Here is a 15,347-nt window from a genome sequence, read left to right on the forward strand (position 1 = left end):
GCTGAAATTCTATTAAAAAGTAATATGTAAAACAAAAAGCAGCAGATTAGTGCTGAAAGCATTCATTTGAAATGGATGAATTTGTTTTGTCGTATTGACGTAGACAGGCATGGTTGCGGGCAGTCAACTCAAGCTCTGCACGGTTATAAGCACAAGACGCCCAAAGGCAGACGGGAGATATTTAATGCTATGAAAACCAAATAACTGCATTTACAGCTTTGTTTATTATGAATTGTAACGCTTGCTTGTGTAGACTGGGTGATGATTTTGATAACATATTGGCTAATATTCTCAACATTTGCAGATTTCTCATGAAACGTATGTTATTTTCATGCATGTGCGTATGTGAGGAAGGTCCCCTTAAAGGGAAAGTTTATTCACCCTCATGTCATTGAAAACCTGTATGTGGTGAGGAAGGCAGGACGAGAGCCGTGACGCGGGGCCGGTGGCATGAGTGATAAGTGCAAGCAGCTGTGCGCGCACCGGCCCCGCGTCACGGCTCTCGTCCTGCCTTCCTCACCACACTGTATATGACTCATTCTTCTGTGGAACACAAAAGAAGATATTTTGCAAAATATCTCCGTGGTTTTATGTCCATACAATGGAAGTCAATGGAGCCCATATTGTTTGGTTACCAATATTGTTCTTAAAAATTGTTTTTATGTTCTGCACAAGAAAGTCCCACAGGTTTGGAATGACATGAGGGTGAGTAAATGATGATAGACTTAATAATATCTGGATGCCCATGCGAGCACCACAGCTCAATGACATGAAAGCCTGCACTGCTAAGCCACAGCTCCACTAACTTGGTTTATTCTGAATAAATAAGACTCAGTATCTTCTCATGCCTCGGGCTAAAACTGTGGCTACTTTCAATTATTAATCTCTTTGCTGTTTGAGTTTACTTTCATTACTAGACAAGCTGTTGGGTATGTTTGTGTAAAATAAACCCGGAGCAATTGAGTCCATAATGCATGTTATGAGCAAACCAAGCCCCATGTGTGGTAGACATCCGAGGTTGTCAAACCTATGAGTTTACATACAGCCAACGTGTTTTGATGTCCTCTGAAACTGACCAGGTTTAACCCACTGGGTGAAAAAAACTACAGTCCAGTGGGGAAAACAAAGCCTTGGACATACTGATGATGTAACGTTTGGATCACTTACATAAGTAAGTGATAAGTCAACTACTCCTAGTTACCTAGTCAAAGCTTTTTGTTATGTGACACACACACACACAAAGTTGTGCGATTCCTAATGTGCATACATATCTGATGCTTCCGCCAAGGCCTGAAGCCTCTGACCTCCAGCGCTGTTTGAACTGGAGCAGATAATGACAGTCAATAAGGCTATTGAGATTGACCCAAAGAGCATAAAATCTGAGAGGCCGTGGGGTCGCTGACTGCGGCTTGAAATAGATCAGCACTGTATCAGCCTGCGGTGTCATTCATTACTCGCTTCATCATGTATTCCTCCTCAGACAATGCCATCCCTCACAGCAGCGGCCAATGAGAGGTGATGCAAGGCCAATTTCCACCGCAATGGATTCAGGCACGAGGCGAGGAATGATGGGTTTGTGGGGATGGATGGGTAAGCAGGCTTATTGTTGAAGCAGTGGATTAAGCTGCCTGTGATCTGTGAGTGACATTTGTCTTAAATAACGGCCATTCAAACAGCCATCTGCCATCCGGGATGGGGGAATTGATAAAAATGTGGAAGAAATCCTATGTAAGGTTATTCAGGGGCAGGAACACGCAGTATTTACGGTATGTTTTGGTGCTTTCGTGATTTTTTACAGTAAAAATGTCACTGTTTTAAAAGTACTGTAAATACACTCTGAAATTAATGTGATTAATGATTCATTAATGTTTCATGAATAGTAATAAATGCATTTATTTTACATTGCACTTGGCTATACTACTAAATCCTGTCACCATTATTTCTCAACACGAAGCAGTCCGCTGAGGGAATAGATGGCTTTCTGCCTACAATTTCTATTTCACATATGCACACCTACATAAACACCTCCACATTCATGCCTCCATACAAAACTACAGTGGAATTCACGTTCATCTATACACTTACACAACCATACAGTTAAAAGCAGGCCGTCCAATCTGTGTGTTTGTCCTTGCATTTTTCAGTCGTTCATTTAATTCTCTCCGATAATGCTCCAGTGGTTATATGGTTATGTATATGCGCTCAATGAACCCGTGTCTTTAACAGCATCATCGCTAAATGCACATTACTACCAAGGGCCACGTTAGCATAACAGGACGAAATCGTCTCAGATGGGGAGAGACATTAACGTGTATCAAATCAAATGAACAGTCTTTGAGCTGCACTATTACATCGTTCTATCAGCTGTTCGCACTATGAAGCTATTTCTGCTGCGCTGCCTAGAATTAAAGATAACAGCTCATACCCACTTCTTCCAGCACTTCCACAGGCATTAGGTGTCTGGATGGTTTTAAGCAGCGGTCTTACAGTTTGATGCCACTTCTGAAATGTGCATGTAATACATATGAAACCTCTCGGGTTTGTAAATGATGCTTTTCTTGTTTCTATATAAGCACCATATTTATTTATAACCAACAAACTCAATTTATTGTGGATGTTACTTTTATTAAAGTCATTCTTATGGTCAAATGCTATGCTTGTTTGTATTTGCAGCCACCGATGTGTTCTTTTACGATGTGCCATATATTGCGTCAAAACATCCAACCTGTGTATTCGACAGAGGCCTGATTTCCTGACAGGTGTTGACAGAGTAATCCAAAAATGGTCGGCTTGTAAGTGGCAGTGGATAAGCTTGTGTTAATAAAACGGTTGGCTGTCAAATCACAGGGAAACACAGCAAAAGTGATGTACTAATGTTCGGTTCAGCCTAATTTAACATAGTCTTGTCAATTAAGCAGAAAGACTCTTCGGTTTCTAATAGAAGGTTCTTAAAATGTGAGGGGGAAAGCGTAGACTTTTATTTCAAAAAAGCATTCAATTTTATTGGCTGTTAAGATAGTTATAATAACCTGAACATAAAGGTGTAGACAAACATACAGATGTAACATCTCAGATCATATAGTAGTTCAGGTCTGGGGTTGTTGGTTGCTTATTGGAATCTTGAACTTTGCACAAAGCTTGAAAGTCAAGTAAACAAATTCTATCGGCTCTGTTTGTGTGCAAACGAATAAAGTGATCAATAAAAAATGATGGTTGTCACATAACGCACATTTTTTAAGTAGCCTACCCCAAAAGAATTTTCAGATCCCAGCTTTGTACGAATAAACGAATAATTACATAAATGCATTGCACGCATACAATCATTCACCCACCCACCTGCAGTATACGTCCAGATGGCAGGAGCTGCGCAGCTGTAGGCAGTTTGGTTTGGTTTTGTCCTGGTACGAGCAGTGGGGCACGATGGTCTGTCGTCTCCTCTCGGCACAGGCCTGGTCCTTGCAGGAACAGAAGAGGAGCCCATAGCTGTACTGCGTGTCGATGCGCTCGAAGAACTGACGCAGGGCCTTGTGGCAGCGCTTCCTGTTGCAGCTTTCCTGCGACTGAGGCTGCGTCTGTGAGGGCTGCTGCCCTTGCGCCTGTGCGCGGTTGCAGGTGGAGATGTAGTTGGAACGCTGCCGCTTGCAGTTTTCGTTCAGGTTGCAGGCTTTGGTGGCGTCAAGGCAGGGGTTGCATAGGCGGCTGGGATCAGAGCAGTCCGCCTGCCCTTTTCCAGTACCAGAATGTAGGCCTACAAGAGAAGGACAGGAAAGATAAGGGTGATGGAGGAACTGTACAGTGGCTGTAAAGGAGAGAATGTACCCCTATGGTGTATTTGTAGCTCCGCTGGTAAAGCATGCTGCTAACAATGACAAGTCACAGGTTTAATTTCAAGGAATGGTTTAATTCAGGTTTAATTTCAAGGAATGGTTTAATTCAGGTTTAATTTCAATGAATTGATGAAATGTATAGCGATTTAAATGCACTCTGGATCAAAGCTCTCCAAATGCAACTGGTTTAACTTTCTGCACATAATAATATTCTAGAAAATGTCATTGATATATTAATATTAAATTCATATTTTTAATATAATTATTTTTATATAATAAAAATGAATTGTTGTGTTTTATGTATTATTATAGTATAATACATTTTGTATAAAAATATATATTAAATACATTTACATATTAGAATTAAGTGTGATTCCTTTAATTTATATTTTTTCATTTCTTCTTCATTTTATCAGGTATGTTGAGATTAAGATCTCTTTTACAAAAGTGACCTGCCCAAGAAAGCAGCAACATATAACATATAACAAATATACAGATTTATTTGTATTAAATATTTGAAAAATTAATTTATAGATAGTTAACATGTATGTATATATATGTATGAAAATGTATTATCCTTGTTTAAGCACTGTCTGGAACTTAATTTCTTTCTTAAACGGATGCTCTCTTGGTGGCATAGATGAGATATATTAAGGTGTAATACACAATACTGCAGCAGTGCTTTTTTGCATGGGACAATTTTGCTAAAATAACCCTGGCATAAAATTGCAAACTGAGGCTGACAGCTGGTGATCACCGTGCACGGTCATTGCTGTGCAGATTTGACATTCTGATAAAATCTTCTTTTGTGTTCCATATGTCACACAAGTCTTGGGAGACATGAGGCTGGGCAGACGGCAGAATCATATTATTGAAAAGAACTTGATTAGACTGACCGAGTTTAAACATGCAGAGGTAAGATTTCTGCCGCAATGATTTACATTTCTTTTTGCTGCATTTTTTTCCACACAAACCTTTTAAAATGCACTCGGCTCAAAAGCCTGAGAAGGCAAGCCTGAATAGAGATGATGCTTCAACAAGCAATTAAGTTAAAGCTTTTTTCCTGACTGCGGCTGAGATATTTGGAAACCTTCACAGCCTTTTCCCCCGTTCTTCCAATTTTGTAATAAAGAAAATTATGAAAATCTAAGTAAGGATTGAATAAAACGCAGCCGTGGATAATCCCATGTAATCCTAACCTTTCTACGAAGGAGGTCCTGACAAAAGAATGGCTGTGAAATATTAGCTGTACCCTTTCTGAAACTAAAATACATTTGAATATATTATCCAAAACCCGCCTGAAACCTAAACACCAGGGCTTCATTTGTGCCACACAAGGATTTGGATTAGCCGCATATTTTGAAGCCACCAACATGAAACCACTGAAAATATGTGATCTATAGTCATTATGTTTCATGAACATAATGATGTGTCAATGTTGAGCACAAACACACACTGTTTGTTGCTCTGTTTCATTAATAAAAGACACATTTAGATGCGTTATTTACACATATTTAGCCCAATGCTCCCAACTAGACTTCACTGGAACGTTCTCATCTAATTCAAGTATCAACCATTGAACTTGAAGGTGCCACACTGAATTCACCTATCTAATCTACAAATAATGATAAATGAATAATTCCATCACTGACAGCGGGAAAACAGCTTGATGCTTAAACATGACTAAATGACTATTTAAAGAAAACTTGCTAAAACTGTAATTCGGATGGCAAATTCACTCTTCACCTTGATCGTGTTTCAGGACCTCATCATTTACAAACTAAAAATTGCCAGTTTTGCAACCTCCTGTGTTTTTATAGTGCAATCTATAATTACATTCGAGACCAAAAAGTGGTAAAGATGAAAAATATCCAGCTGCGTGACAACTTTCAACTTTCAGTGTCTCGCCGAATGAAGCATTCTGAGCATAAGAGAGGTATCAACTTGAGACAGAGGGGGAGCTCTGGACCTCTAAAAGTCTTCGAAGGTCGGCATCGATATGTTGCCCTATAATGACGCCTCTAGCCTTGATGCTGCTGGTGATTGGAGAGATAGGGCGAGCGAGGAAGAGAAAAGAACTAATAAAACCCAGCGGGCGTTGGAATAACTTTGAGAACAGATGGTTTATCAGACCCCTGTGGGGTGCGAAAGATGAATTTCATTCCGAACGGGTTTTCGTTACTTATGAATAAAGTGCTAATGATCTAAATGTCTGAACTGTTTATTTGAAATGAACGGGAATATGATATTTATGTAAATAAAAGGGAACAGCCATACAAATTACCTTCTTGTTATGGCAGCGAAGGAGTTGGAAACTCTTTGGGGGGTTGTATGAACACCTTTGAAGTTCTTTTGAAACTGATTGATATGAATAACTTTTTTGATGTTCGGGTTAGCCGGGTTTCCGAACACACATCGCAGCTCAGACGTCTTGTATTTACACGATAATGAATAATAACGCACGTCATTAATAAATGTTTACATCAAACGAATCCTTACACATTAAAGACAGCACAACGCTTTACTGGCAAATTTGTACGTTTTATGGATATCAGGTCCTGGGCAACTCCAGCATCACTGATGGAAGCAAATAAGCTGGGTTTTTCTGATATTTAATGATGAAATAAACACAGATTGCATTGGAGCTGAAGTTTCACCGCAGTTAAATACAGAAGGGACCACTGCATGCAATCGATACAATTTAGCTCAAGTGAAATCAATGTAGCCTTCCTTCCTGGTAACTTCACTCCCTTTGCTTTTTAAGGTAAAAAAAGTTTAGTTCCCCGCTGACTATAATGGCAGATCTAGAAACACTGATCCTCACTGAACGCTGTCTTTGAAAATATACATCAACAAATGCCTCCCCGGGCACTCCACAAACACAAATGCTTGTGAATTCGTGGAGGTTTTACTGAGACAACAGAAGTATCTCGTAATTGGTGTGATCTTGGGTTTCCATAATAATAACACTAGCCCTGCTTTAAAAAAGCGACAAAGCCATTTGCAACGATCTGAGCGCGTGGCTAGTAAAGGTTAGCCGGATCTAAAAATACTGTGTGGTTTCAGAGTGCTTCTAAATCTGATTCAGCGGTCCTGACTCACTCGCCGTGTGTGCGTTTGTGTTTGGGAGAGAGCAATTTTAGGTTTGTCTCACAGAGGAGGAAGAAGTCGTAAATGAGGTATGAAATTGGTTGGTGAGAATGTACATAAAAAAGCGTGCAATGTCTGGAGGTCAACGGATGATGCTGTATGTACTCCGGCCTGCGTGCACAAGCATTTGCTTGGTTAAAGAAGGAACAGGAATAAAACTGAAAAACATGGACATTGTTATCACTAAACTGCCAAACTTTTGTGATTACTGTAGTTCTTCCCTTTATAACCGTTTATTGTATAACTTGTAAGCAACTCTTTGTTTCCAAGCCTGGGCAAGCAGATTAGATTTCCACCAATCCGATTATTGCTTGGAGACCAAGAAAGTGTTTTTTTAGATTTATCTGAATGATAGTGAAGTGATTGTGTGGGGTCTGTGGGCTTGGTGTTTGAGACTACGCTACACAAAGAGCAGATCGATGCATCTTGGGATGATGGTTCAACAACTCTAAAATAATAAAGTAAATAAGTTTTATTTATTTTGATTTGTTCACTGTTTGCTGATGTTTCTTGTGTTCTTAGTTTTCATATTTCATTTAGATTTACGCATTTAGCAGATGCTTTTATCAAAGCAACTGACAAATAAATAACTTCTTATGATAATCTAACAACAACCAACATAATCTCTCAACACATTTTGTATTTTTAGATTGTATTTCAAGTATTTTAGATTGTAGTAAATCACTCATATGAATTTGTACAATCTTATTTGAACGTTTTTCCATATGTGTTCGCCCCTATGATGTTATTAGGGGCGGGTTGGCGGTGGACCTTCATGCTTGCTTTTGTTTTCTATAGACCACTTCGCAAGATGTTAACACTGGTTCAGAAGCACTTCCAGTTCCCGTTTTGATTTATTTATGTTTATTACTTTTTCAAACTTGCATATACAATTAAGTCTTAATTATATGTGTCTAACATTTTTTATCGGTTGTAAATATTCTGTGTTTGTATTTTGTTCAAATGTTTGTGTAGTTAAAAAGGAAGTTATTATGGAACAGTTCAATTCAATTCAATTCAATTTTATTTATATAGCGCTTTTCACAATTTGCATTGTTCCAAAGCAGCTTTACAGGGGAAAAACGAAAAACCCAAGAAAGGGTAAAACACACTACATGGTGTTTTATATAATAAATCAAATTATTCTAGTAAATAATATCTAATGTCAGCATCTCCTGGTGGTTTATTTAGCATGTTTTGCATTAAGTGAATGCTCGGCTGAAAAGATGTGTCTTTAATCTAGATTTAAATTGGGCGAGTGTGTCTGATCCTCGAATAATTCCAGAGTTTAGGTGCTACGTATGAGAAAGCTCGACCCCCTTTGGTGGATTTAGTTATTCTAGGTATTATCAAAAGTAGAGCGTGATGGGTTGTAGTGTGATAGAAGCTCTGTTAGGTAGGTAGGGGCTAAACCCTTTAAGGCTTTATAAGTGATTAAAAGAACTTTAAAGTCAATACGATACTTAATGGGTAGCCAGTGAAGGGTTGATAACATTGTGGTTATGTGATGGTGTTTTCTGGACCTGGTTAGAACTCTGGCAGCTGCGTTCTGAACTAACTGTAGTTTGTTTATTAATGATGCAGGACAACCACTAAGTAGCGCATTACAGCAGTCAGGTCTTGAGGTCATAAATGCATGAATAAGCTTCTCCGCGTCAGCAACACACAGAATATTTTGTAACTTGGCAACATTTCTTAGGTGGAAAAAGGCTGTTTTTGTGACATTTGAGATGTGATTTCGAAATGACAGGTTGCTGTCTAATATAACGCCTAGATATTTTACTGTATTTGTTGGAGTAACAGTACATCATTCAACTTGCAGTTTATAATCAGAAATATTTGGTTTGCGTGTCTTTGGTCCGATAAGTGATATTTCTGTTTAATTAGAATTTAAAAGAAGGAAATTACAGGTGATCCAATGTTGTATATCTTCAATGCACTCTGCCAATTTGGATAGCCGGGAGGAATCATCTGGTCTTGATGAGATATATAGCTGAGTATCATCTGCATTGGGTGTTGACCCAACGTTGTTTACATCATACGAAGTGGTTTAAAATCAATTTAAAAACATTTTTTATTTTTATTATGTTTTAGTGTGATTCACATCATACAGATTCATACAGAATTTCCACCCTGTTCTTAATATAATATAATCTTACATTTAAATTAGTGCTACAGATGGGATACATTATGACATCAGGGCTGTGTGTTGACACACAGAGCCTCATTTAAGTCACAAACCTCAACATTACGATAAAAAAAGTAAAAGTGACCACAAAAAAGAATCATTTTGTTATCTTATTTCTCAGCAAGAATGCTACAGGGTACCATGTAATTGGTGTAGGAATTGGAACCCAAAGTACCCAGATAATAGCTCAAAGGTCACAATTTATCTCTGCTAACCACTATATTGTGATGAATTGGAGTTTATTATGCACATGGGTTTATTTAATGTGCGAATAGTCCTAAGCATACCTACTATTCTGACCATTCACGGATCCATAATGTGTGAATAATGAGTAGATCTGTGTTGTAGGCAGCTAAAGGGACAGCAGGTTCAGTCCGGCTTATTCACAGCTCTTGGCACTGACTGTTGATTGCAAAAGAAGGGCCACAGTTTAGATGGGATCTTCTCTGTGGTGCATGGGCTTGTTAGAAAGTCTTTAGCTTTTGCTGTCTGTAAGAAAAATGGAAAGCTTTCTTCTCATTCCTCATTATTTCTTTCTATCACAACCCTTGTTTGGGAACGACGGACAGAGAGAAATTTTCGATCTGTTTTACAAAAGAGGGGTCATATCGTACCATTTATTTGAGGGCCATAGATTGTAAGTAAATGATCTTGAGCCAAAGAAGGTCATAATGTATTTTTAATGACCACCCTTGTTCGCCCCCTTTTTTGGCCTTTGGAATTGAACATGTAATGCATTTTTATTGTTTTGTTTATTGCCTTTGTTCTGTACTAGAGATACTATTTCTCTAAAATAATATTACACATATTACTGTGCTATTTAGCTAGTCAGAGCTTGCAGATTTAATGTGTGTTTGGCATACACAAATGATAAATGGATACTGATTTTCCAAATGGAAAGTGCTAGTAAGGCACCTGTATATAATATTAATTTTAACCATTTAACTGCACCCTCCTTAGAGATGACTTGACTTGAAAACTCAGAATTATCTCAAAATTGTAATTACAATAGTGTCAATATTAGCAAATTTACTGTTTACTGACAGGTCCAGCATAGGTTTTCACTTCATAAAACAATGTAAACTGAAAAATGTCATGCTGTTATGGCTGATATGATTAGGAACATCTCATTTTAAGTATAACCTCTTACACAACAAATACGAAAAAAATGTTCACCATGTTGCTGTTGCTTTATTAATCGGTGGCTCTAACCCATTTGTTTGTATAACGGCAACGATATGTTATTCCCTGCTGACAAGGACGGCACATGTTAAACAAAGTCTCATTACATTTCTCCCTTGAAGAGGCGTAGAGGCAGCGGTGAAGTATACATTTCAAATATGCTTTTACAGCTAATATATATAAAATCTGGAATAAGAGAGAAGATCGTCGTGTTGACTAAAGCAGTCTTTTTCCTTTGAAGAAAAGATTTATTGAGAGGGAATGAGGAGGCTTCAGGGGGAGCACAAAGTCAATTGGTCTCAATAGATGATGGTTGCGTTTTACCCTCTAAAATCTGCACAACTTTCTCAGAACTTTTATATTCTCATAAAATTCAATTTTCCGTAGCGACATATGAGTGTTCCAACATTTACAATTACAATTTCCTCAAAGTGTAATACATAAAAGGATTAACGGTTTTCATTTACAAGCACACCATTGTGTAAATGTGTGCTAGAGTTTGAGCATGTTTAAGGGCGGCATGATAAAATGAAAATAAATGTTTGAAAACTTTTTATTAAACTATTTTCAGGATTTTTGGCAGACACTTTTACACAAAGCAACTTTCAAGTACATTTAAGGGATATGTTTAATCAGTTTGTGTGTTCCCTGGGAATCAAAACCATGACCTTGGCACTGCCAGCACAAAGCTCCCTCAACTGAGCTTCAGGAATATTTGTATTCGGCTTATTCGGCTGTCTTCAGTCAGAAGTTCATAGAAAGCTTGCAGTGAAGGTGAGAAGGACTTACTGCTATCTTTGGCTCTGCATGCTGTCTCAGAACATCACTGCATGTAGCTATAACTTCATCCCCAGCATCTCAAACACCCCATCCCCCCCAAGGGTTTAGCCTAACTGGCAAACACACCCGAATACACCACGAATACAGAATATAGGGACATTGCATCACAAACATTAAGGTATTTGATGGTTAAACTGCATAACTCATCTCATTTATTATGACTTTACAGACAGATGTCAATATGTCTTGTTTATGTCATCCATTGTGCATGAGCTAAAACACATTATCATAAAATAAAAAATCACCGAGAGTCAATCTCACCTCTTTATTGCCCTTCTTACCAGTGTGCCTGTTGTGCAAACATGGGTGTGTATTTGCGTGGGTTTTTGTTTATGGGTTTCCGTGCACGTGCATGTGTGCATGAATGTGCCGCGTGTTCTGAATATGAGAGGAAAACTCATAAACCCGTGCTTTTATTACTTTCACTGTTATTATCTTCCTTCCTTCTTTGGCCTGTTGTGACAGTAATGGCTGGCCATGAATATAGGAGTGGACCTCTATAGCAGAGAGGAGAAAATCAACATAGTCTGCTGAGATGCTAAGCGCGAGGTATGTTTATGAAAGGGACCGCCATCGCTCAAACTGTCAGTCTGTACTCTGTTTTATTGGCACGATCGATTTGATCGGGAGGTACTGTAAATCTGGTGACTACTATTAGTCGATGTTAGAAAAATGGATGTTGATGTGTCGTACTGAAAGTGTACAGATTTTTCATATAGAAGAATTTTCTTTCTCAAAGGGGATTTAATGGGAAAAAAATGAAATGGTTAAATTCAACGTGAAGTTAAAACACACGTGGGATTTGATTATGCAAGCTAAATGTGGTTTCTTATACTGACCGCTGTGCACTACGTTTACCGGAAGTTAAGTTTGGGCCACTTTTGCTTATGTTGTTATGCTGTTGTCTAGATACGGGAATATATGTACATGTAATGTCTGCTATGCAAAATCATAAAGAAATATAATATCTTATACAGTAGTACTGTTGCATTCAATACCTTCATTCAGCTATAACACTTTCACCTCTAAACTACTTTTCCCTCTCCATAAACAACAATCAAAATGTTCATATAAATGCCAAGATTCCTATTTTATATTCCGAAAAAAATGAGAGGGGAGAAAAGAACAGATGGTTTTTCAAAGACCACAGCGCCCGAAAGGTTTAATCTCATTTATATTCCTCAACTCGCTACATTGTTTTTAAAAATGATGAAAAAGGACGATGGCTTATTCTTTTGGAGAGCTTTTCTGCTCGCCGGGCTTGAGGGATTTGTCAAAAGAAATGAAAAAGAAAGTGAACGAGGGCGAGAGCAGATTCTCCTGTTAATAGAGTCTTCAGAAGGACCTGAAATGACCCATGAAAAAGTCTTATGTCATATAACAAAAAGATGTGTCATATTTCAGGCAGGCGAATATTTCTCACCCGGACTATCTCTATCAAACTGAACACAGAGTGAGAACATAACTACATAGCATTGCCTAAGCAAGGGAACGTGACAACTGTAATTCATGGCATCATGGGAGCCGTAGAGTATGTCATCTGAATCATTTAACAGTAATCTCATGCCAGGGTTTGTTTGGCTTAAGCATATGGTTATTAGGCCATTAAAGTCATAGTTCACCCAAATTTTTTGAATCTATCCTCCATAGGTAGCCAATCAGTAACCAAACAGTTCAGGGGCACTATAGACTCCCATAGTAAGAAAAAACTACTATGGTTAATGGTGCCCCAGAACCTTTTAGTTTCCCACATTCTTGCAAATATATATCTTGGTGTTCAGCAGAATAACAAAACTAAAACAGGTTTGAAACAACTTTTTTTTCATTTTCCTTTAACACAAACAATGGACAAGTTTTCTACACATGATCCACAAATCTTGAAAGGATCATCTTAATCCCCAAATCCCCGAGATTTAAAATGCATGTTTTTGTCTCTACTTTTTTAGATACTATTTTAGGAATTAAATAGAAATGTACCGCACATGCTGATACGGCAGATCTTAACATGTTTTCTGTGTTGTTTAAGTTCCTGATTCATTAAAGGAATTATGTAAATTCACTAAAGCGCACCCACAAATTAAGTGGATCGGTTGCAAAAGATGCCTGCGATCCTCCAAACTTCCTGTTTTATTTTGCACTTAATTACAGCACACAACTAATATCACTATCCAATTACTGACCGCAATGAAATGTTAGCCACACACACTGTTGGTTCCAGTGATGGATGAGCACTGGGTTGTGTAACACGGCAACCGGAGCGCTAAGGGAACACAATTAATGCTGCCGTGTCTTGAATGCGGCACACAGGGTCATTCCACTTCCAGATCGGGAGAGATTCCTGCCAGGGAGCTGATCTGGGCCGCGAGGGTCTGCCGGCTTTACCCTCAATATGTCAGTATTAGTGCTGCGGTCCACTTGTTCTTCACACTCTCTGTAGCAAATGACCAGACATCTAGAATCTAGAATAATGACTTGGGCTGTCACATCAAATCAAGAAATGTCATCGCAATCTGTGAAGGTTGCGACTGCGAGTGAGATGCGATGAGAGATTAGTCAGGGCTCCTTATTTTGCAGGCATTTTAAAAGATTAATTGAGGAATAAAGAGGAGCTGAATTGTGGGAAAGACTCTTGGTTAGATTAAAGATTAACTTAATGTGGTTGAGTGAGACGCGTTCTCCCTTAAAAAGAAGAGATATAGCAAAAGAAATGAAAGTGCACTAAAGCAGTTCCCAGCTCTTGCTGTAATCTTACAAAAATGCACTAACGTCGTGCTGAATTTACACTATCCTATAATGGAGGCTGTTTTCACATTCTCTAGCTGTCCTGTTTATTTTACGTAAAGAAAAAAGCAAATATACTCCAAACATCAGCTTTCACTCACAGCATGCCTTTGAAAACACAAAAATGGTATTATACAGCAAATTGCCAAGAAGATGGATCTGGCAACCCTGTTGAATACACTATTTCCTGTAGTATGCATGAAATTTGTCATTCCCCGGCTATTTTTCAGATTTGAATAAAAATGGCTCTGCGAGAGTCTGATAATGGATTGGAGGCAATATTTCTTTCCTCTTCTGTCTATAATGACTGCTTTCGGTGAATTAAACATTCAACTTAACTCATGCCGAAGTGAGAGATACCTAGAAGTGGTTTTGTTTCACTGAAACTATCACTTTCTTTGTTCCTTTTAGTCGAGAAGAGAAAAGGTCTCATTCATTTTCATTCCTCTTTCAATATTGTATGGCTGGTGATAAAAAAATAGCAAGACGCAACCAGAAACTTTTAACTGGTCTGTATGTGTCACACTGTAAGATAACAAAGTAAAATGCATTGCTGTTTGGATTAAATATAAAAACTGAATTTTAAAGAAACTAATGTACAGCCAACCATGTACAGTCCATTCCAGTATAGTCAATACATAAATATAAGAATCAGTGACATATAAGGATTTTCGACATGCTAATTTTAAATACAAAATAAATTATAATATCTGTCGCAGTTATACAAATATAAAAAATGTGGTGTACACTTTAGTAGGCCTACTTAAAGTTACATTTGTATTAAGTAATAGTATTTAAAGTTAAACACAAACTATTTGCATTTCCTTAAAATCACATACAACTGATATAAATGTTTTAAAAATAATTTACCGCATAATGTATCAGAGATTTATATTATATATAACATTTTAATAGTATATAATAATGTATTTTAGTTTTAGTTTGATTAAATTATTTATACAGTATTATTGGTCGCAGCACATGATGGGTGGTCGGTATATGTCATCGACCCATATGCATATATACATATAAATTACACACATTTCTAAACATGATACATAATGCATTGAAAACAAAAAATATATTTTTACCTGAGGTGATTGACGCCAGGCGAAATGCATCTGACTGGCGATGAGGCATCATTGGTTCATAAGGAGATGGCTCGTAAAAGTCTTCGCCTAAGAAAGGAAAAAAATATCATTAGAATTTAAGATACTGGTTAGCAATGACTTTCTACTGTTTTATATTTACTTGTTTGAGTGGCTCTAACCAGTCCCATAAAATAATCTGTCATGAAAGAGATTTTAAATATTACGGTTGCAACGCTTGTTATAGTATGCTTACACAAAAAAAGAGACACCAGACATAAATATATAGAG

The 15,347-nt window shown here is 37.8% G+C and overlaps 1 protein-coding gene across 1 annotated transcript in view; it reads right to left on the bottom strand.

The window, feature by feature from the left end:
* The window catches only part of gfra2a (GDNF family receptor alpha 2a), a 61,254-nt gene that overhangs the window by 24,604 nt on the left and 21,303 nt on the right, over positions 1–15,347 (bottom strand). The window contains exons 3-4 of the mRNA XM_079467287.1: positions 15,060–15,146; positions 3,337–3,748 (exon numbers count right to left, since the gene is read on the bottom strand). Of these exons, the coding sequence (XP_079323413.1) occupies positions 3,337–3,748; positions 15,060–15,146 (499 nt within the window). The remainder of the gene's footprint in view (positions 1–3,336; positions 3,749–15,059; positions 15,147–15,347) is intronic.

Source organism: Barbatula barbatula (genome assembly GCF_947034865.1).
Source record: "Barbatula barbatula genome assembly, chromosome: 11".
In the NCBI taxonomy this organism is placed as follows: Eukaryota; Metazoa; Chordata; class Actinopteri; order Cypriniformes; family Nemacheilidae; genus Barbatula; species Barbatula barbatula.